At 42.0% G+C, this 23,927-nt stretch overlaps 1 protein-coding gene across 16 annotated transcripts; it reads right to left on the bottom strand.

The window, feature by feature from the left end:
- Positions 1-905: 905 nt before the first annotated feature.
- Positions 906-23,707, bottom strand: smarca4b (SWI/SNF related BAF chromatin remodeling complex subunit ATPase 4b). Of its 16 annotated transcripts, none has more exons than XM_074630339.1 (34): positions 23,574-23,707; positions 22,569-22,804; positions 21,177-21,309; positions 19,574-20,140; positions 19,265-19,363; positions 17,752-18,010; positions 17,395-17,521; positions 17,099-17,272; positions 16,837-17,010; positions 16,569-16,745; positions 16,432-16,479; positions 14,920-15,050; positions 13,635-13,692; positions 13,440-13,558; positions 13,148-13,295; positions 12,874-13,037; positions 12,658-12,724; positions 12,020-12,130; positions 11,289-11,531; positions 11,064-11,177; positions 10,756-10,863; positions 9,564-9,650; positions 9,300-9,346; positions 9,049-9,215; positions 8,761-8,924; positions 7,224-7,484; positions 7,055-7,132; positions 6,725-6,943; positions 6,318-6,598; positions 5,755-5,863; positions 5,504-5,605; positions 4,329-4,464; positions 3,922-4,061; positions 906-2,711 (listed from the first exon to the last, which is right to left on the bottom strand). In XM_074630339.1, the coding sequence occupies exons 2-34, from the start codon at positions 22,782-22,784 to the stop codon at positions 2,676-2,678; spliced, it is 5,064 nt and encodes a 1,687-aa protein (XP_074486440.1). In that variant the 5' UTR covers positions 22,785-22,804; positions 23,574-23,707; the 3' UTR covers positions 906-2,675. The 16 variants fall into 16 exon arrangements, 15 of the variants coding, with proteins under 15 accessions (XP_074486440.1, XP_074486439.1, XP_074486441.1 ...); XM_074630338.1 differs by having other exon boundaries at positions 23,466-23,674; XM_074630340.1 differs by having other exon boundaries at positions 4,329-4,461; positions 23,466-23,674.
- Positions 23,708-23,927: the final 220 nt, after the last annotated feature.

The raw sequence follows: 23,927 nt of genomic DNA, 5'->3' as shown, positions 1-23,927 counted from the left end.
ACCGTTTCAACTTATTTTCATCATATTTGCTCAAAGTTACCAACTTAAGCTTTAAGGTTTATTGGGCCCGAAATGTAAAGCCCAGTCCGCTATAAGGCTTTTTTATTGTCCTCAAAAGATCAAAAACAAATCTGATGAGACTGAATGTCACTGCAGCAGTGCTTTTAGTAGACAGAGGATTTAGATCGTCCCCAATATGACGTTTTTCATCACTGATGACTAAAGCCTCTAAAATCATCAAAACTTTTCTTTTTCCTCAGTTACCTCCAGCTATTAGGAATATAGCAAATACATCCAAATAAAATACATCACATGTGGACTGCAACTAACAGTTATTTTCTTTATTGATTAATCTGCTGATTATTTCTTGATCGTATAAAATGTCAGAAAATGCTGATCACTAAGGCCGTCCCGATTCCCAAAGACCATTTTTTGGGCTTCGAAGCTTCGGTGAGAAATATTCGAAGGTATTCAAAACTTCGCATCTGCCTCGTTTCAGTGTCGCTGCCGCATTACTGATCACACACGCACCTACACACAACAATCCGTCAGAGAATAACTAATCATTTAATGTTGAATATGAATAATGTTGTGGGATTAGTCCTTGTTTCATGGGCTATTTTGGGATTTATACATTAATATTATATACTTATATAAAAAAACAACCAAATAACGAAGCATTCGAATACTGATTTGGAAGTCGATTACTATGGCAACAGTCTAAAACTCAAAGATATTCAGTTTACTGTCATTCAAGACAGAAAATTAGCATATTATGGATGCTGGAACCAGCAAATGTTTGACATTTTTGCTTAAAAAAGTGACTCAAACCATCAAAATAGCTGCGGATTAATTTTCTGTCGTCTCAATTATTTCAGCGCTACATGACACAAACGACAACATTCGCTTTTACTGTGATTTATTGTTACGTTTTGAGTTCCAGCGACGATGACCACAACACAACACAGACAGATCCCAATAATTCAGTGGAGAAAACGTTGATGCTTTGGTTTTATGTTGTTCACTCTACCATAATGAAAAAAAGTACAGTACTGAACTTGCGAGCTGTACACACGTGCATTGACATTATACTCTAAAAAATACTCTATACAGCAGTATATCCAACACCGTGCAGCCATGAGGCATTCACAAGCAGAGAGGAGCCGCCGTCCCTCTGGTCCTTTGTCTTAAAAACAAAAACATAAAAAGTGCCAAAAGTACATCGAACAGATCAGAAATCCTAAAACCACCACACTACAACTGAAGGAGAAGCAAATAAAAATACAGTACTCATTGATGAATTACGACCTCATGATTCTTTAAGTCTACAATCAACAGTTATAAGTGCTTATATTGGAAGTGTAACAGCAGCAAGATTGTTTTTATACTGTACTTTATATACAGTGACCTGGACTCAACTCCATTAAACCTCAGTCAGCTGTGGCGAAAGAGCTTCTGAGAAGTCTGGAAACACCCTGCACCCACAGCGGGCTGGATTCACAACTCAAACAGTGAGCACCGGTCACAAAAATGTGATGTGCACACATCTCGGTAATCACAGTGGCTCCGCAGTGGCTGACTGTCGTTACAACACACATCGCCACAGCGAAGCAGAGGTGAAACATCAGGTTTGTAATATGTCCAGGTAAGGTAAGGTAGTAGCTCTGTCTGAAAACATTTTCTGTTTACATTCAATGTTGTTTACTTCACTTTACTGGTTCCTGCCAGTTCTAACCCCTCAGGTTAGCTAAGGACTCAAGTTGATCACAATTTAGTCCAAAACAATTAGAAAATCTGGATAAATATAGACGTCATAGGAAATAAAATGTCTTGTTATGTCAGAGTTTATCTAACTGAACCTTTGTTTCTCTTAAAGACTGATTGGGTTAATTGTACTGACAACACTTTAAGTCCCCCTATTTAGTATTTATAAGCAGTATATAAACACTTAATAAGTGTTTATAACACACTATAATAAGGCAGGAATAAGCATTTATTAATGTATTTGTCAACAGCTATAACTCCTCCTGTGGTCACCCATAAGTGGAGGCTGGTTTATAAACAGATTATGAACTACAACATAGTAAAACAACAATATAAAATATGTCTTCATAGGAGAATTACAATTACTGTACATTAATAAACACAAAGCTGCGTAGAATTATATTATAGTAGGTTATCAACCTTGTATTAAATGTTTATATACTGCTTATAAATGGTAAATAGGGGGACTTAAAAGAAAATGCTACTGTTGTAATTGTTGCCATTCGGAAATGTGAAATTATAAATGGCTTCAGGGTATTTGCAGTATATTTTCTAAGTCAAACTGACTCCCGGTAGTGTTTTAACACCTGTACACTGACAACGTTCATTAGAACTGATCAACAACTCTCCTGAAAATGCACACAAAGATAAAAAGCTGTTGAGATACGTTTTCAGACTGAGCCTCATCAGAGAAACAGAAATAAGTTTAATGCAGCGATGTGCATAGTCCAATTAATGTGTGTGTTTTATGATATGACGGTATTGCAAACCTCTCCTTCTATTCGAGTCCTGTGACATTTGATTGGGGGTGGATGGAGTTGACAGAGGCATGTTTTATTTACTGTAAATACAGCGCTCGCGTTGGTGGAATATCCATTTATGCCCCGTTCTCTCCGACATTACAGAACAGTTCAGGACTCCTCGTCAGTGGCACTGGGCGAACGCTCCTGGAGGAGAGATAGAAGAGAAAACTAGAAAACGTCTATAATATTTTTTTAACCTGAAGCCCCATCTAAAAGAAAAATAAACCTGATAAGACTTTGATCATTTGATGACCATCTGATATTTTGCAGGTTTGAGCTGCTGCTGCTGCATGATGTCAGCTGTCTGCTGAGATCAAGCAGGTAGAAACATCATGACTGAGCCGAGAACGGAAAAGAAGTCTTCACCTGCGCAGATCCATCATTCATTCCCTATTCTAATACTCATTTTTAAAAATATTCTCACTCTCTGAAGGAATATAACATTTTTAACCTGATCACAGCCAATAATATATCACTGTAAACAAAACAACAGTGCACATGAATATGAAGGTAGTTCACCTTTGTTTGGACTAGTGCTGGGCAAGAAATACAATTTTATTTTCAAATATGATTTTGGCTTCCAGTGATTATGAAAACAAGATAATTGAGAATCGACTTCACAGCAGTGCGCTGTCGCCCTACTCGGCAGGTCAGGTATGGCCATTAGGTGTGGGAGGATCCCCACGTGGGACCTCTCCCTGGTGCTGGCTGGCCCTCGCCGGCACATTACCTCCGGCTCTAGGACAGCTTCAAAATAGCACTCCTTGCCCGGACCTCGCCGTCAGGGGTCTGAGGCGATGTCGGCAACCCTACCGACCGGTCTTGAAACACGGACCCCATCTCATTTACTATGCTTTGCGGGTGTGACTTTTTTGCTGTCATCACATTTACATATATATACAACCAATGTTTTTATTATTAAATTGTTGTAAAGAGCCCAAAATTGTTCACAAGAGCACAAGATCTAGTGTAGACTCTTCATAGATCTTGATTATAGATCATAGAGTTTGCTCTCAAGGTGCACCAGATTGATGCATCTAACTTTAAAACGTACAAACTTTTCTTTCTAAATGTATGTTTCCAGAGTCAACGAGTAATTGTGTTAAATCATCGTGATCTCAATATTGACCAAAATAATCGTGATTATGATTTTTGCCATAATCAAGCAGCAATTTAGACTCAAAATAGCAGCTTTTTATAGCTGTGTTGAGGTTGAACTTGTCAAAAAGCAGTTTGAATGTTAGACATATACTGGACAAAACTATGGCAGGAGTACCCAGGTTGTAAAAAAAGAAAGTATCCTTTAAAACTCAAACTGGTTCCCGTAAAGACACAAACACACACAGTGAGTTACCTCTTCCTGCTCATCCTCAGAGTCGTCGTCACTAACAACAGGTTTGGCTCTGGTGCGTCCGGTTCGTCTGCTGCGTCCCTTCCCCCGATCTCCACCTTTATCCTTCCTTCCCAGACGGATCTTCACTTTCACTGAGCGAGCTGGAGACAAACACACACATAACATGTTTATGGTATAAATAAAACTAAGATGATTAATCTAACCCGTGAAAAGGCATTTTCATGTCATCAAAACAATGTAACTGAAGGGAAACTAAAGTGTCTGTCTCAAATGAAAAATGGTCAGTGAGAAAAACACTGACAGTAAAAACACAAATTTACTAAAAGATAACTTACATTATACAAACAACAAACAAACTAAAACTCAAAAACAGTCCTCTGCTGCCCTCTTCACACGGACATGCTTACATTCAGACTCTGATCCTTCCTCCAGCTCCTCTTCCTCTTCCTCACTGTCCTCCCCCTCACTTTCCTCCTCCTTCTCGATCTTCTGCCTCAAACTGGTAAACACTGACTGGAGGACGATGGAGTCCTCATAGATCTGCTCACATGGTGAAAAACGTGGTAGAAAACAACTGTTTATTATCAGCATCATGCACATAGAGGTAACACGACGCTTTCAGTCCACAATTCACAATCACAAAAAAGTCGTCTGCCATGCATGATATAGGCGTCTGCTGGGCCAATCAGCAACAAGATGCATATTTCTCCAGTGACGCAGCAGTTATAGCTTTAATACTGACCTTCATTTAAAGGTACAGTGTGTACGATTTGACGACATCTAGTGGTGTGGTTGCAGATTGCAACCAACTGAGTACCCCTCCACTCTCTCCTCTCTTTCCAAGACTGCGGTAACGTGAGCCGCCGTCTACAAAACTGTAGTAACACCTTTTGCCTCGCTCAGAGGCTATCCTTACCATAATAACACTACTTTATGAGCAACGGAAGTCAGACGGCGGCTGGCGGTAACACGGTTTTGCTCTCTGCAGCTCACGTTACCGCAGTTTCACAAGCGTGTCGGAGAACTACGGTGGCCTTCAGGTAATATAAAAATGTGAAAGGCTCTCTCCAGAGCGAGTGTTTGGTTTGTCAGTTCTGGGCTACTGTAGAAACATGGCGGAGCAGCATGGCGGACTCCGTGAAGAGGACGTGCTCCTTCTATAGATATAAACGGCTCATTCTAAAGTAACGAAAACACAGCGATTCTTAGTTTCAGGTGATTATACACTAATGAAAACATAGTAATAAATATTATATTCCATTTCTGCCAATAGATCCCCTGAAATGTTCACATTGTTCCTTTAAAGCTTTGTAATCAAGGCAATCAGAGGATAAATAACAAAAGAATACAGGACATTTTCATAATCAAACTTTTGGCATTTAATTATGGTGCACCAGCCGTCCAAGTTTCCTAAATACAGAATAGGACAAGTAGTGGCTGAGATATGAAAGGAAGACAAAATTAGGCATACACCAAGTGAGAGGTGTACACACTTCTCTAACTGAACAGTACACAGTACAGACGAGGACAGCAGGTGTTTTTGCTGCGTCCATGAGTGAAGACTGCACACAGTAGGTCTCACCAGTGATCCCTCCAGGTTGAAGGTCTGAGCATTTTGGAACAGCAGCATGACGTCTCTCTCCAGGTCACCCAGACTACGGTAGCGATGACCTCGAATCCTCTCCTACACCGAAGATACAGTACATCACTTTGTATATAAGAGAAAGTAACGTGTGATGTGTATCTGTTAATCTATACATTTCTTGTTCTATGGGATCCTTTGCTGCTGCAATGACCAACTTACCCCGAGAGAATATTTTTTTCTGATCTAACCTTGATCTTCCTGAAGTCCACGGGCTTGCGGATCAGTTCGTAGTACTCTGGCAGCTCTTTTCGAGACGGCAGCTGGATGAACACCTCGCTCAGCAGACGCCCACTGGCGCTGCAGGAAATTACATCATCAGGATGAGACAAAACACTTTCATCAACACCTGAAAGCTCCTCACGAGTGATTGAATTAATCACATCAAATTTATCTTTGTTCATATAAAGTAGTGTCTGTGTGTTTGATGCCATTTGTGTGACATCTAATGTTATAATTTATACCTGTGATGATATAATCTTAAATGTCCAATTTGGTGAGGATTGTGTCAAACTCTGAGGTTTTGGAGAGAGCAGAACAAGTGTTTGGTTTATGGAAAATGTTCCCAGGAAATGTGCGCAAGCAGTTGTGAAAACTGTTTGGTGACTTTTCTCAGTTTCTATAATTGTTCAGGGAAGTGCAACAACACTTCTCTTTTGACCTTAAGTTGGCTTGAAACAAAAAAAATTTGTTAAAAGGTCAGTAAAAATCTGTCTTTAATATCAGTTAAAAAGCACCAGAAAATGTGAGCTACCTGTCTTTATACTTGATGACGGCGTCCACGATCTTCTTCATCTTCTTTGTGAGGGGAGGGGGGTTGGGGGAGAGTTTCTCAGCGGGTGGTCGTCCCCTCTTCCTCTGCCTCTTCCCGTCTTCATCTTTGTCCCCTCGTCCTCGTCCCCCTAAGGAAGAGGAGGGACCAGGGAGATCCAGGTCGCGGTCCCGCTTCCTCTTGCGGGTCGTCTTTTTGTGGCGTACCTCCTCCTCCATCTCCTCCAGTGTTCCCTCCTCTATCGCCTGAACGGGAAACATAGACTGTGAGACCAAAATAGAAAACAAAAAAAACAGGAATCAAAACTTTACTCCAGAGAGCAAAGAAGTTGTATTTTGTGTTTAAATTTGAATTTGACAGCCCTGCCCTTTCCCCATGAGGCTAATAACCTTGAGCCACTGCTTCTCCGTCAGTGAGTCGCTGTAGTCCACCTCCTTCCGCTGCCGAGAACCTCGTCCAAACAGTTTCTCCTCCTCCTCCTCGCAGGTCAGTCGTTCAACCTCAGCGTCGTCCTTCATGATCCAAGTGGGCAGCTCGTCCTCCTCCATCAGACGAGGTTTTCGCCGCGGGTTACGGGCGTCCTCACGACGCCGGTCTAGGTCCATACGCTGAAGGAAGGAGAGGAAGAAAAAAGGGCAATAAAACAAATATGTAGGGAGAGGATTTTAAGGCTGTAGGTGAAGACTCGTATGAGCTGTAATTTATCTCCAAACACTGACCATAAACTGGTCGAACTCCTCCTCACTCCTGGCAATCATCTGGTTGACCGTCTCGTCATCTGGCACCTCATCCTCCTCCTGAACACAGCAGGCACACATTGGCGAGCAGAGCATAAGCAAGCTCTAAATGCTTTTAAATGATGTGTTTCCGGTGCACGCACGCACACACATTAATGCGAACACACACTTCCTGCCCCCAGACCTCGTCTTGCTCCTCGTGTTCGAGGATGGCCTGAAGGAAGGCCCTGCGCTCGTTGCTGGAAGACTTCTGGTCAAACATGCCAGCCTGAATAACCTTTTGGTCCACGTTCAGTTTGTACTTGGCAGCAGCCAGGATTTTCTCTTCAACACTGTTGACCGTGCAAAGACGCAGCACGCGCACCTCGTTCTGCTGACCGATACGGTGGGCTCGGTCCTGAGCCTGCAGGTCCTGGAGGAGGAAAAAGAGAGTCAGTGTAGTTCAAATGTTACTCTGTGTCTGCAGAACAAGAGTTGGTTTTCTATTGGTTATAGACGAGTAGGCAGAAGTCAACAAGCCGCCATTACTGAGGTGGAACCTCACTTGTAAACCCACATATAACGCTGTAGTGTTACGAAAGGATTTCACTTCTTTTGACAAGAAATCTGCCCAACTTGTTGAAAATACTAGGGCTTGACCAAAGAAATGTTAGTCAACTAACTTATACGATTTTATCGACTAATCAATGAGTCATTTAATTGACAGATCTGTGAAACTGAGTTTCTCCACAAAGAATCACGAAAAAAGAACCACTTTAAATCTAGTGTTTACCAGAGATGTGCTCACAAGTTTCTTAGAAACTACAAATACCACCTCCCGGTTGTATGCCTCCGCCAACCAGTCAAGTTGCAGTTTACAGACGGACGAATGTACAGACGGACGAATGTACAGACGGACGAATGTACGTCCGGCAACGGCTGTCGCCAGCATGGAGGCATAATAAATCATTCAGCATGTAAAAAGCATAAAAATGACAAATCAATTAAAGAAATCTTAGTCAACTAATACAAAGACGACAACGACGGGGCAGCCCTAGAAAATACAGTCATCAAATGCCATTTAAATAAAAGGTTTAATCTAAAAAACTTTAAACTTTTCAACAAATCTATTTCAGTTTTCAGTAGTATAGACTGCTAAACTCTTTTCTGGGTTGTGCTGTTATCAGCTCCAACAACAAAACACAGGCCACAAGCCTCTGCTCCATGAAATCAATTTTACTTTTTCAAATCTATGATAAATCCTGATGTTTTAATCGCATTATGAGCAACAAAGGGCCGACCGAAACCTTTAAAGACTGACAATCTGCCTTCAAACAGCCGATGGTGAATCACTGTCCAGCATATCTACTGATAGCTGGGTACTCTCTTACATTTCCCGGCTTCTACAGTATTGGTTTGGATTTTTTTTTAATTATGTTTTTCTTTTAAATACATTGCAAGAAAGCATGGAGCTTGTTGAATAAATCATAATCTAGAAACTCAAACAAACTGACTACTAGCAACCATTTATTGTCTTGTCCTAAACTCTGGATTCTGAATCTGGGGTCTCTGTGCTGCTGTGTTCATGTCTGTCATTATGTGCATGGTAAGTGTCCTGCAGACACATCTTTTCAATTTAAAGTTGATATCAGCTTGATTTATTAAATTAATTGGTGTCTTTTGTCAATTAAAATAAACGTGCATCACACCTGATGTGGGTTCCAGTCCGAGTCAAAAATAACCACAGTGTCGGCAGACTGCAAGTTGAGGCCGAGGCCTCCGGCTCTGGTGCTCAGGAGGAAGATAAAGAAATCTGACCCCGGTTCATTGAATGTCTTCAGTAACATGCCTCGATCCTCAGCTTTCGTAGTGCCTGAGATGTAAAGGAGGTGGGATAAGAGAAAGCACATGGCGGAAAATAAAGGAAAAAACACAGCAAGCAAAACAGGAAGGTTTTGGACAAATTCACAAACACTTCTACATTTAAACTGTCTCACCATCTAGACGCAGATACTTGAAGCTGCGATAGGCAAAGTAGTCCTCCATGATGGTCATGAGTGTGGTCATCTGACAGAAGAGCAGCACCTTGTGGTTGGTGGCTCTCAGCTTCGGCAGGATTCGATCCAACACCTCAAACTTTCCTGATGCCCGATACAGGTCAGCACTTACGTAAAGAAAATGGACTGGGTTACAACGGGTTACAGTTTGAATGTGTGTGATCTTGACCTAAAGTTGAATTAGCACTTACCCCTGGACTATCCCACCAGTGAATCCTAAATGTTCAGAGAAAGATTCCTGCAAAAGCAATCAAAAACGTACCCTGTAATTCAGTCACATGCCAAGACAAAACATGTGCCTTTATTTTGAAGCTCGTGTTGTAAAACTTCCTGCAGTATCGCCACAAAGTCAAAAAGATCATTCACGCACACACTCACATACATCCTGACAAATCTACACAGTGAAACAAATAACTGGAGACAAAATGTTTTTGCATAACTCTCCTCAGTAGTACCTCTATTTGCTGGAACATGTAAGGGTGGTTACAGATCTTCCTCAGCTGCATGATGGTGTTCATCAGCGTCTTTGTGCCTCCTTTACCCTGGTAAACACAGCGAGACAAAACGTACAGCTTGTAATCACAATTTTATTCTTTCATTCAACATTCATTCAAAAAGGGTCGACCAAGGACAGTCAACAATTCTCTCTCTAGGCTTCAGTTAAACCTCTAAGTATATAAATGTGAGACCCAAGGACCTACAGTAACCCTAAAGGCCTTAACACACCGGGGGGCATTTTTTTTTTGTGCGATTAATTTGCACGTCAATAAATTTTTTTAACTGAAGTTTTTGTCATGAATACTTTTCATACAGAACAAGGTCAATTTTCTGAGCTTTCGCACCACAATCACAGGCATCAACCAATCACGTTGTGCAGAACAGGTTGAGTTGCACTTGTATTTCTAAAACTACAAGGAGGCTCTGTAGTTCGAGATTGTGTCTAGAAGTTTGAAAAACTCTGGTTAAGGTTAGGCATTGACCTCAAATGGTTAAGGTTAGGATAGGTCCTTGTGCCTTGCACGAGTTTTTGCAAGTTTTCGCAACCTGTGGGTTACCTCCTAGACACGACCGTAGTCTGAACCAAGATGGCAAACTTTATTACTCCTTTCAACCTTGACAAAGACAGCGAAGACCAGATCCACTCTTTCTGTTCTTACCTTTCACAATAAAAGCCCTGGACATACTGTATAATATTCACAGCCGAGTATTTTGCATTTTCATGTAATTTATTCATCACGCCCCCCCGGTGTGTAAAGCCCTTAAGAATGAAAATATAACTTCAGCATACTCTAAACTTTTCTTTAAAGTTCTTTATGAATGTCAAATAAGCAATTCAAGTCTTTTCTGAGAGTGAAAGACTGAAAGCCAAACAACCAATCACAGTATATGTTCTAGATCTGTCACCTGTTGTCATATAAATCATCTAGTGCCACATATTATCTAGGCTATTATTAATAAAAACTATCATGTTGCCCAACTATCATTACCAGAATTGAAAAAATGTTTTACTCTGGAAAGAAAAGAGATCAAATGAGGCATATACTTTCTAAAACATAAAACAGACATAGACAATTATAGTTTGGTGTTGTTTGGTTATAATGATGTCCAAACCAAATACCCAGAGTTAAAGTGTTTAAATGTCCTCACCTTCTTGTCCTTCTCTGATCCATCAGTGAGCAGGACCCCCTTGGCCTGCATGTGTCTGTACAGTACCCTCTGAAGAGACGACATGTCACACTTGATCACGTACTCCACCTGAAAGAGACGAGAGACAGGTGGAATTAATGAAAGAAGTGGACAGAAAGACGGGTATATCTACCTTTACATTTACCAGCATTGCAAATAATATAGTATAAAAAAATACGAGAGAACTCTAGAGGATTTGTTTCCCATCCATTAGGAGATGATCTGGACTAATATGTGCTTGTCTGTGTGCTGAAATAGGTGAAACATGCCTTCTCTGGAAGCTGTGCCTCCACTTCCTTCTTTAACCTGCGTAACAGGAAGGGGCGAAGTACTTTGTGGAGACGACGGATAATCAAGATGGTCTCCTCTTCATTCAGGTCCACCTGGAGAGTAAAAGAAGCAGACATTTGGCAAGAAAGAGTGTACCTCCTGCCTGATTCAACACTTTTTCAAAAAGGAATGTGACATGACTATAACTGAGCCCTTATCTCCACCTTCTCTCCGGTCATGGCGAAAGGGGCGTTGAACCACTGCTCGAAGGTGATGCAGCTCTTGAAGATGGTGGGCAGGAGGAAGTTTAGCAGCGCCCAGAGCTCGGGTAGTTTGTTCTGCAGCGGCGTTCCTGTCAGCAGGACTCGCCGCGGGGCCAGGTAGTGGGTGTTCAGGACCTGGGTCAGCTTACAGTGGTGGTTCTTCATACGGTGGCCCTCGTCCACGATCATGTACTTCCAACGAATCTGGTGGCGTTGAGGTAAGAGAGAGGAGAGGAATGCATTTGGATAAAGCTGCTACTATACTGCCTCACTGCATCCAAACCAAAAAGTGCTCATGAGGAAGATCTCTTTGTCCAGTCTGTCCTCATGACCCATGATGGCTCAGTCCCAAGCAGAAGCCTTGAGCCACCACATGGGGAAACTCTTTCCTGAACTACGACACCCACCTTTGAGCAGTCAGGAAGCCTATATGACTACATGAGTGCATAGCAGCATGACGGCCACAGAGGACAGTGGGAGACGCGGTATACAGGCGGTGTCAGTGTGGCAGCACCTATAGGAGAAAGCACTGACACGCAGCAGAGGGGGCGGTCAGATTGGCCAAGATACAATACTTTTAGACTTTGGGGATTTAGGGAGTGGGAGACGACAAACAAAAACACATCGAAAATGACTGCCTGGGTGTTTGTGCGTGTCCTTCTGCTTGTGTTTGTTTGTACATCCCATCTCACCTTAGCCAGTACTTGTTTATCCTTGATGATGTACTCGTACGTGGTGAGTAATACGTTAAACTTGCCACTGCGCAGTTGGGGGATGAAGGCTCTTCTGGCAGCAGGAGACCCCTGAAAGATGAAAAATGTATAATTACAAATATATAAAAAAAGAAAACATCATCTCCTTCAATAGATCAACTTCAGCAGGTCACATATTTTACAATAAAAGCAAAAGCTACAATAGAATTAAAGGAGCAATGTATAGGATCTGGTGGTATCTAGCGGTGGCTGAAAACGTGAATGGCCCCATCTAGAGCCATTTTTGGTGTGTTTGAACATGGGAAATGAGTGGTGAAGCAGGAGAGAGAGAGCGGTGGCGACAGGTAACGTTATCGACTACGGCCCGAGCAGCAAAAGTTAACAGTGTTTGGTTTGTCCGTTCTGGGCTACTGTTGAAACATGGCCAACTCCGCGAAGAGTACCCGCTCCCTATGTAGATATAAAAAGCTCATTCTAAGCTAACAAAAACACATGGATTCATATTTTCAGGTGATTATACACTAAAGAAAACATACTTAATATCATATTCCATTTCTGCCAATAGATCCCTCTAAATGTAACACACAGAAACACACATTCTGGCCGCAAACACCCACCTTGTAGGACACTTTCACGACTGACGGCCCCCACTTGTCAAACTCATACACCCAGTTAGAAAGAGTTCTGCCAATGAGAAACAGCTCTGTTATCATTCAATAATTTATCCTGAATAATACAAAATTCGTTATTTGTAGCATTTGCGTAAATAACTTCCCTGATGAATAAGAACAAAACATACAAGATATGTTTGCAAATATAGAGGTTATGCTGACGAGAGGGGTACAATGATGAGGTAGGGACCGTTGAGCCGTTTGTGCTCCATGAGGTACGTGATGAGGGCGATGGTCTGGATGGTTTTTCCCAGACCCATCTCATCCGCCAGGATGCCATTCAGGTTATTGTTGTAGAGGGAAACCAGCCACTCCAGACCTTTGACCTGACACACAAGGAAAGCGTTTACCTCCTTTGTCAAGTCATAAAATTAAAAAAAATATCTTTCTCTATGGCAAAGAATATCATGTAATTGATGTGATTGTGCTTGTTCACCTGATACTGTTTGAGTTGTCCATTTATTAACAAAGTGGACTGTTTGTCCACCCTCTCTGTGACAGCGTGAGCAACAGAATAGTAAGACTGGAGGCTTCGGGCGAACGCTGCACCGATATACTCGTCATCCACATCCTGTTTAGCATTTCTGCAGAGGAAACACATTTTATTCAAACATGGCATTTGGTGGACACCTTTTGTAAATACTTTTTGAGCACATTTTGTTTTGGTGGCCCTGAGAACATAAAAAACAAAAAAATTTATTCAAGTGTAGCGCTGCATATGTACTGACTCGATGATGTGTCGGACGTCCACCTCTGACACGTCTTCGCAGTCAGGGTCTGGGATCTTCTTCTTTTCCTCCACCTGAGTAGCCGATGGCTGAGGCTGCTGAGGCTCCTCCTCTTCCTCCTGCCAGACAGCTCGTCAGTGATCGGAGCAGTGAATATGAAACTAGCTTCAAACATGTCTTTTAAAACAAACCCACCTCCTCCTCTTCCTCCTCCTCGCTGTCTTCACTGTCTGAGCGAGGAGCCACCTCGTAACTGGACAAAATACATGCATACTCAAATTAAATCTACTAACAGCCCCTGTATCTGAACATTTCAAGCATTAAAGTGAATTAAATTTAAAAAAAAAAAGCTGACTTAAGGAGACAAGACTAAAAGCTTGTAGCCATACTAGCAACGCTGTGAGGCTATAACGTTCAGAGCAGACCAGGAAACATAGTTGTTATCTGAAAACGGGAAAGACTTTCCAAATAAAACTTTGCAAAATATGTATAGTTTGTCCTGAGGGTGGTGCCACAGGAAATCAAAAAGATTTACCCTCAGTACAACTCAACTTTCATCAGTCTGAGTGGTACTCCAGGGATAATTCAGATCAGCTGTGCTTTGAAGTGAATAATAATAATGTACCATGTTAACATGACTTAGCATGTTAGCTGACATACGTGTTAACAATTACTAGACATTAACATGCTGACAGGTAGCATGTAATAGGGCTGCACAATATATCGTTTTTTTACCGTCATCGCAATGTCAGCTTGTGCAATAAACACATTGCGACAGACTGCGATATCGCACTAAGTGGTTTATTGAGTTAGCTGAGAGTATCAGTTGAAAACTATACTTTAAAATTCAATTATCATTCTTTTTTTTTATTGGTGAACTTTTGTGTTCAGTCGAATTTGTTCACTAAAAGAAATTTGGAAATCATTTTCTTTCATTTTTTTTGACACAACAAGCAATTTGTTGTATTTTAGTAGAATACTGAAAGCAGCAGAAAGGCAGAACTGTGTACACTGTTTATCGCAAGTAATATTGTTATCGTGATATTCAACAACGTTATCGCATATTGCATATTTTCCTCATATCGTGCAGCCTAGCATGTAATATTTACAGTTTCAGCCTGGTAGCATTGTAATGTTTGCATGTTAACATGAACACGAACATACAGTTAGGATGGTTGACACTGTTTTTTTGTCACTTGATGTATTCATGTTTTATGTATTTTTATCATGTTTTATGTACTTTAGTCTGTACGCCTAACCCTCTGTGTGTTCTATGTTTTAGCTGGTTGCAACACGCATCAAACTAAGTTACAACTAAGGGTCAAAATGTTTGAATGAAAAGCCATCAAGCTCAAGGGCCATCCCAGATTTATAATTTGTCCTCTCTGGACCATGAATTTCATGGCTGTTCATCCATTGCCTAGATCCAGACTGACTGACAATGACACACCTACAGCCACAGACACACAGTCAGTCTCACCCCGGGTTCATCTCCAGCCAGGTCTCCAGCTGTCCAGCTTTGGGAGCGTCCACTCCGGACAGGATGTTCCCGCTGTCGACATGGATGACCTTCACAGGCAGGTCACTCATCTGACTCGTCTCATCCAGAGGCTGCAGGGGAGGAAACCAGTTATCTTTTAGACTGGGCTGGTTTCATTGGGCTGGGTTTAAATGGTGGCTGATTGAAATAACATGTCAGATAGTTAGACTGTGTATAGAAGTTAAGTTTATATTATAATAACACTGCTGCTGTTTGGCCTATTATACATCAAAGTATCAAGCAAATATCCAACTTTAGTACAGTGTATGCTGTACGAATATTATTTCTACACTTTTGTTTATTCTCTTTGGGGTTTTGTTTGCCATTACAACTGTTGTCACCTGTGATATATTATTTACTTCATTGTTTTCTGAATATGCACACATGGTTGCTGTCGGCTAAGGGCAATGCCTTTTAAGTTTGGTCACCAGTTGCAGATAGATCCATCGTTTTGAGATATGTATATAGAATATAGTGATGTTTGTTAGTGCCGCTTTGTGCACGATGAAAATCTAGTTGATCAAAACCAAAGAACAGTTTGCATTTTTTTTTTCTTTTGCTATGACAACACTAAAAAGCAAAACATTACCCCGTGAAGCTTTGTGTGAAATGTGATCTATGCTCTGTCCAAAAGGAGGTCTCTATGGAGACCACAGAAAGCAACAAAACAAAGACTCCCAGCACTGTAAACCTGGCAAGTGTATAACAAAATCACTGACTTAACTACTTGTTCCTTACTGGAAAAGATATGGGCTGTGTCCAAAATCATTCACTACACCCCTACTCACTTTCCAGGTAGTTCTTTGTAGAGGACTAGTGAGCTCATCGGCAAAATGAAAAAACACTTTCGGACACTACTCGTGTCATTTTCTCTGCGCCGTTAATTACGTCATTGCTGCCGCGCAATTAAAAGATCAACATCTGCTGGTGGACCAACCATAATAAATACTGATATATATTTTTGTGATAAATACATATTGTAAGCTATTTTGTTGAGTTGTCTCTTAGTGAAATGCTCTTTGTGAATTTAAGTTCCCCCTGGTAGGCAGTGATGCAGCATATATGGCTTTTATTGTGAAGGGTAAGAATGGCCGTTGTGAATGTGGCAATGAGCGTATTTTCCCAAATTAATAAATATAAAGTACTTTGTGTCCGTTTGTGTTGTGATGCTGCTCTGCTCACATTAAATATATTATTTTCGCACCACAACTTAAATGGATTTGTCTCAATCGCGCTGCTCTCTCTCCTCTCGTCCGTCTTCCATTTTTCTTTCAGCACAATGCATGATGGTATATAGCGCTCGGTTAGTGACCATTGTTGTCCACTATTTTTTCACGATGCATTGCAGTGAATGTGGTGAGTGATTTTTAGACACAACCATACAGTCATACAGTAATCTATACAAGATTAACAGTTTGTAATGACATCATTACAGCTGCTGCATCTGCTCACCTCTCCATCAGGACCCATGGCAGGAGTCTGACCCTCAGCGTTCTCCAACTGCAACACAAGAAGACTAATCACAACAGAGATCACATACAACGCTCAAAGTCCTTAATTATCACAAAGAGAGATCATGTTTTCCATACCTTCTTCTTTTTCTTCTTCTTCTTCTTCTTTTTCTCTTTGAGGGCCTGCGCCGCTTTGTGAGCTCTGACCAGATCGGTGAGGTTGGCGACATACTCGTCGGTTTGCTGCAGCAGGTAGGCCAGACGCTTATCCTTCTTCTGGTCAATCAGTTTACGGTAGCCCTCCTCATCCTCAGCCTGGGAGGACAGACACATATACAGTGTGTGTATACTACCGAGTGTGTAATGTGCATGCTTGTGTAACTGTGTGCGTGCGGTTTCTTCTCACCATGAGCCTCCTCATCCTCTCTTTCTCAATGCGCTCATTCTCTTTCTTCTGCTCCCGCTCAGTGTTGGCATGATAGGTGGCCACTGCTTTGGTCAGTTTCTGCATTTTGCCCGTGATGGAGCGGTGGTACTCTTTGAAGTCTTTGGCGTGCTGGAGGATGCTGTTGAGGTACTCCTAAAATCAGAGTACAGAAGAAGAGAGGAGTCAATCAAAAATACCACTTTTAATCTCATCCAAGGTAACATCACGACTGTATTTGTACCTGATGTTTCTGCCTGCGTTTGCGCTCTTGCTCAATCTTCTGCTGTTTCTCCAGTTTCTCTGTGATGCGGGCCTCTCTCAGAGACTGACGCTTGCTTCGCTTGTAGGCCTTGGCGTCGAGGGCAGTCTCTAGAGCGGTGTCGCGACGCATACACACCACCACCTCTTGACGCAACTGTGGATAGACAAATATACAAACATGGGTCCATTATTAACACCACCGCACCTGAAAGCATGATGATGTTGTGAACGTTAATGGTGAAAATGTGACGCTTGATGATGTAGTGCATACAGTACCTGTCTCTGGAAGTTAAGCAGCCGGAGGGCTTTGAGCTCTATAGTAGCTTTGGTACGTAAATCACCAGCCAGGGAGCCCGGCAGGTTCTCCAGTTCAGCAATACGATGAGATATACGGGCCTGTAACCTGAGGGAGTACTAAGTTGCATTTTATTATGAATAATTTATGCTTTAGCTCATGGTAATCATGTACCACTTTTTGAAAGTTTTGAACATGAAAAAATAATAAATTTAGCAAGAAACACTCTCCAGCAATGTACTGCTTTATACAGTAACCATTCAACCCTTCAGATTCAGTAATTTTCCACTCCGGAAAAAGTAAATGAGATGAGGGAAGCTGTGAATCCCCTGGCGTACCTGAACTCCCTCTCCTGCAGTATCTCCACTGGGTCGAGGCCGCAGGGTTTCTGAATGGGGGTAATGCGGTTCTGCTTGGCATGGTAAGGCATCATGGGAGTAGGCTGTGCTGGCTGGCCAGGGGACTGAGTCTGTGGAGGCATTACTGGGGAGGCAGCGGGGGGCACTGAGGGCGGGGCAGGAGAGGGCCGACCGGTGGGCTGAGGGAGGATCAGCTTCTGGGGTGCGTTGGAGGGGGCTGCTGCATTCACCATGGGACCTAGATGGAAGAGAAGTGTGGGAATGAAGGAAAGGTCTACATTCAATGTATACAAAATTTATTATTTTCATGAAAAAAAATAAAGTTTTTAGTGTTTCCCCTATAATGAAACTGAAACCTTAAATGTTCTGCTACACAGGAAGTTATGCATTCTATGTTTAAAGTTAAATTGTGGAGTTAATGACCACTGATAGCACTGTGGAGCAATGTTTTTAAGAGTGGGTCCCCATATTGTTTGTATTGTGCACAGCCATGCGGGCGACCACGTACAGTACATAAAGCTGGTTTCACGCTATTCCATTGATCAACAATTAGTGGCGATAATGCACCAAGAAACATAGCAATGCACCAACAAAGACAGGGAAGGAGACTGACAGCAAATAAACATGGAGGTAAACAATGTAGGATTTAAAATATATATATATGGTTTCTTCCTCATAAATACCTGATAGTGGATGAGGTTAAAATTATTCATAAATATTACCCTGTCAATCACTACATACAGAAATTGCAACAAGACATAAAGACCTTTGCAGATTTTATCATATCTTTAAAGACATTATTATGGGAAAATGTGGTGTTTGGTTTCTTCAAAAACCCCAAAACAATATTTTCTTATAATACATTTGATGTTTTCCTTTAATCTTTTATTCATAAATATAAATTTAACATTTTTTTTGTTGTTTTCTTGAAGGATGTTGAGCAATATGTGAAAACACTTTTTAATTTGACTAAGAAAAAGGCTATTAAATAGGCCTATATGTAGGTTTTAATATTTTTGTTTAGTGGGATATACCCCTGGCTTTTTTGTTATTGTTATACTGAATCTGAATTATGTTATTTTGTTTAATAAAGAAAGAAAGTAGAGATAAGTAGCCAACTAGTGTAAAATAACATGATGCCAGGGGTTGGTTTTCCTCCTGTCCTCCCACATTTTTTGAGTTAGCAGCCGCCACTGACATATACACACCCAGTATACAGTATACAGTACATACAATGCGTTTTGGTAAGAAACACTGGTTGTAAACCTTTTATCAAGAAAATCTTAAATTATGACTTTAATAAAAAAGACAAAAATTGGCCTCATATATTGGCATATGAACATACTGTTCCTATCATAACTGATTATTTTTCTTACCTAGATAAGGGGTCATAACTGTAATTTATATGGACATACCAGCTCTCACTCAGCGCCTCTTCCTCCAATATCAACTGACAGGTTTCACAAGGTTTTACAGCAGCAGCACCACATACCTTCAGGCCAGGACTTGGGAGGTCCGTTTAGGTTTTGTCCCTGCATCCCAACTGGAGGCCCTGATGGGCCTGGAGGAGGCATGTTGGGACCCATCATTCCTAAAGAAACAAATATGGACAGATTCTCTTAAGACGAATGGCACATTTATAACACAAAATATAAAAATACATTTTGAGAAGATAAATTTGGTGAACATTTTCAACTAACTACAGTATGAAGATTCAATTTTACACAGGTGCAGGTGTCTTCTATCAATTACCCATCTGACCACGGGATATAGCTTCCAGGTATTTCCCATGCATGCTCACCATGAGCTCGACTGTAGCCTGAGCCCATTGGCCCAGGCCCTTGAACTGGTCCTGCCGGTCCACCTACTGGTCCGACTCCAACTCCAGGAGCCAGACTGGGCATGGGCTGCTGCTGCTGCTGCATCCCAGGCATCGGCCTCTTCCCTTGGACCGCCATCTGGAGGTGGTCTGGCAGGGGCTGTCCCCGGGCCAGCATCTTATAAGCCATGATCTGGGCTCTGAGTTGGTGGAGCTGGTTCTGGTTGAAAGGAGTAGGGCCACCAGGGCCACCGGGACCTCCGGGGCCTGGAGGGCCTCCAGATTCAAGGCCAGAGCCAAGGGTGGAGACACTGGGGCCCAGGCCGGGTCCAGGGCTGGGGCCTGGGCCGGAGCTACCGGGAGGGCCCGGCCGGTTATTGGGACCCAGGGTGTGTTGATCTCCGCTGGGGCCGTCTAAAGGAGCAGAGGCAGAGCCGGGACCGCCGGAGGAGGAGGAGGAAGAGGATGATGGCATCAGAGGTCCAGAGGGGGGACCATTTGAAGGGACAGGGCTGGAGTGGTCAGAGCCACCTAATGGAGAGTGGTAACCTGGAAGACAAATAGACAGTCAGACAGGTGGGTGCATACAGTAGACAATCACTCACCTGGCGTCGCTAAAGGAAAGATTTGACATTATAAATCCCAGTAAAACCACAAATTGACGTTTTTACACTTCAGTATTTGTGGTTCATATTACCGTTTATCTGTGGGGCGTTAAGTGCTACATAAACTTCTGTCACCAGAATTTGATTTCCCCACGTGGGTGGGGAACAATGTGACAATCGCCAACCAGTGAGTTACCTGTCAGTCTGTATAACTTCATGTTTACTCCTCTAGTTTGTTTGTATAAAGTCAGTGTGAACAGGAACCGGACCAGAACTGAAATTAAAATTTTCCCTTTGGTCCGGACCAAACGAACCGAAGTACAGGTGTGAAAGCACCCTTACTGTTCACAGATTTCATTGTGTTTGTATGTCTATTTCTGTGCATGTGCATTGAGAGAATCAGAGAGTCAAATTCCTCATATGTGTTCTCACTCACTTTGCCATTAAAACCGTACCGACAAGAAAGTGGCATCGATCTTCTCATCTAACTCTGATTTCCCGAAATGTTGTAACAATTCCTTTAAAAAAAGCCTGCAGCGTAGCCAGATAACTAATGAGTCATTCTCTAACACTATTCAAATCCCGCCAGACTGTTATTTCATAATGTTTTTAACTCTGATTCACAGTGCTAAGCCCGTCTGTGTCTGTCTTGACTGTCTCCCTTCCTTATAGCAGACTGCATGCTGAGGCCAAGATACAAAGCTGCTACCTGACTGTTGACAGTGCCTTTGTTAGATTGAGCCACTGTACTGATTTCAAGTATTTTTATATAAATAAAAAATGCTTTAAAGAGTTTGAAAACAATTACTCACAGTTTTTTTTTTTTAATGGCTTGTGACAACAAAGACACACCCTATGAGCCAGACCACATGACCACACCATCACAGATAAGTCACACTTAAAAGAGCACAACTTGTCTTACACAATGCTGGAAAGGATGAAATTGCTTAAGATATGTCTACGTAGCGTGCCGTGCCTACCTTGTGAGTGTTGGTCTAGAGGACTGGGCGGGGGGCCCATACCGCTGTGCACGCCTTGTCTCATAGACAGGCCCTTCATCTGACTGAAGCGGCTCTCCTCACTCATGCTCTTCTCATGAATGCTCTCCATGGGCTGTGGGAGAAATCAAACAAAATTAAACCATCATCCTGTGGGGAAATTATTAGGTAGTTTCAGCTGCAAACATAACATACTTCTGCTATGGAAAAAAACTAAGGCTGTCAATTTCTTAAAATATTTAATGGCAATTAATCGCATGATTGTCCATGATTAATCTCACATATTTTATCTGTTCAAAATGTACCTTAAAGGGAGATTTGTCAAGTACTTAATACTCTTATCAACATGGGAGTGGGCAAACATGCTTGTTTTATGCAAATGTATGTATATATTTATTATTGGAAATTAATTAACAACACAAAACAATGACAAATATTGTCCAGAAACCCTCACAGGTACTGCATTTAGCATAAAAAATATGCTCAAATCATAACGTGGCAAACTCAAGCTGTCAGTGTGTCAGTGTGCTGACTTAACTATGACTTGCCCAAAACTGCATGTGATTATCATAAAGAAGCAAGTCGGGGAGAGTCGTGGGTACCCATAGTACCCATTTTCATTCACATATCTTGAGGTCAGAGGTCAAGGGACCCCTTTGAAAATGGCCATGCCAGTTTTTCCTCTCCAAAATTTAGGAGCGTAACTTTGGAGCATTATTTAACCTCCTTTGCGACAAGCTAGTATGACATGGTTGACACCAATGGATTCCTCAAGTTTTCTAGTTTCATATGATGCCAGTATCTTCACTCTAGCTTTAAAACTTTGCGTTATCCTGTTAACTTTCAGAGCCCTAGAAAAAACACATTCAAATAAATAATAAAAATGTAAGGCATCGTAAGATAATAACAATTGGACACGTTATCAAGTTGATTGTGAAAAATATGGGAAAGGAGTATGAATTTTCATGTATGATTAATATGCAGCTGCAGTTATTCATAGGTATTACTAAAAAACAATAATTGCTTTCTCAAATATGGATTAGTATTATAATGTGCCAGTGTCAGCATGTGCCTATTGTAATATAGTGGAGCCATAATGGCAATTTAAAGGGAAGGTGCAGTCATGTATATAATATGCAAATCTGCCTTGTAAGTCCACAGTTGATCAAGTTTTATGTGTTTCTGTGTAACTAACGTCCATGTAGCTGATCATGTGAATGTGAGGTTTTAACTCCTTAATATGCATAAATAATGTTAAATTTGTGGGATATGGATTTAAAAATAAATTGCTGACACTCCACCTGTTTCCTAAAGGACTGGAGTTAACAATGGTGGCGTGTCATGGCGTGGCGTTTGGCGTTTGTAAGTCCTTACTTTGTGCAGAGGGTGCATGCTGTCCTGGCCGTATCCAGAGGGCCCCGGCTGGGAGTGTCCTGAGGAGGGAGGGCCAGGGCTGGGGCCCATCATGCTGTGAGAGGAGCCTGGGGAGGGCCCGGGGCTGGGGCCCAGCATAGCCCCAGGGGAGGGACCCGGACCAGGGGAAGGACCTGGGCGAGGGGTGCCTCCCATGGGGGGATCTGGCGTCGACATCGCCCTGGATCTCCAGGGACCTGAGAGAAATGACACAGAGGGAGTGACAAGAGAAGAGAATAGAATAGAGACTTTATTGTCATTGTCATGGAAAACAACGAAAAACAGTTTAGCAGAACATTAAAACATTCAAATCAAAATATAGACAAATAAATGGATCATAAAGTGCAGGTGCCATGATTATGGTTCAGCAGCTAGTGTCCTCAGCCTTTGGGCGAGGGGGGCGGGGGACGACGACATGGGGACATGGGGACATAAAGAGAGGACATAAACTCATAAGTCTGGCAATGCAATATGCAAAAAGTTAGTTATCTCAATTAGCAGTAATTGTGTTTTTTATAAGACAAAACTGTTGTAAATTTCCTGACAGTGAGGCTGCACATCTGCCTTCAACTATGCATTTCTCATAGAAGAAGTGGGTGCACAATCTTTTGCAAGAAATGGGTTAATTTCAGATCCTCACTCTCCTGCTGCGCTGCACCAAATCACCCCTGGCGCGCATCTGCAGCTGCAGGGTCTACCACTGCACTTGAACTGAACACGGGCAAATTAAAGTAAATTATGCACATGAGACCAATGCAATATACTGAGAAACCCCCCCTTATCACACAAGAGCACGAAAGGGTGTCTCGTTAAATATAAGGGGAATGGCGGACTGGTGCTTGTGCAAAACTGACCTACCCGCATCAACAGGACAGGTTGTCTTCGGGTGAATTTCTGCGCTCCCGAGGTGATATTTGCGGGGGGGTAAAAGAAGGCGCAGCAGGTTGACGCAATTAGTCTACTCACCCTCTTCTGTAATCTGCCTTCAAGCGTTGATTTGTTTCAGCGACGCGGCTCGAGCGCCCCCTCCACCGCCTCTATGACCGAATGTCTAGTCAAGGCTGCGCGGCACCGCGCATGCGTGCGCAGCCACAGCAAGGCTCTATACTCACACTGTGCATTAAATTCAATATACTGAATGGTCTTTTACAAGGATACTCAAATGTTAGTTTTAACATAAAGAATATGAAGATACGAGTCTGCATTATGCTTAAATCAAACCTTTAAAAAAAAAACTTTTCAAATGCTGAAATCATTAAACATTTTCTTGTTCTGTTTAACATATTTTTTAATTAAAGGTCCCATATTATGCTCATTTTC

This window comes from Sebastes fasciatus, chromosome 3 (genome assembly GCF_043250625.1).
Source record: "Sebastes fasciatus isolate fSebFas1 chromosome 3, fSebFas1.pri, whole genome shotgun sequence".
In the NCBI taxonomy this organism is placed as follows: domain Eukaryota; kingdom Metazoa; phylum Chordata; class Actinopteri; order Perciformes; family Sebastidae; genus Sebastes; species Sebastes fasciatus.
This window is presented reverse-complemented; position numbering and strand designations above follow the sequence as displayed.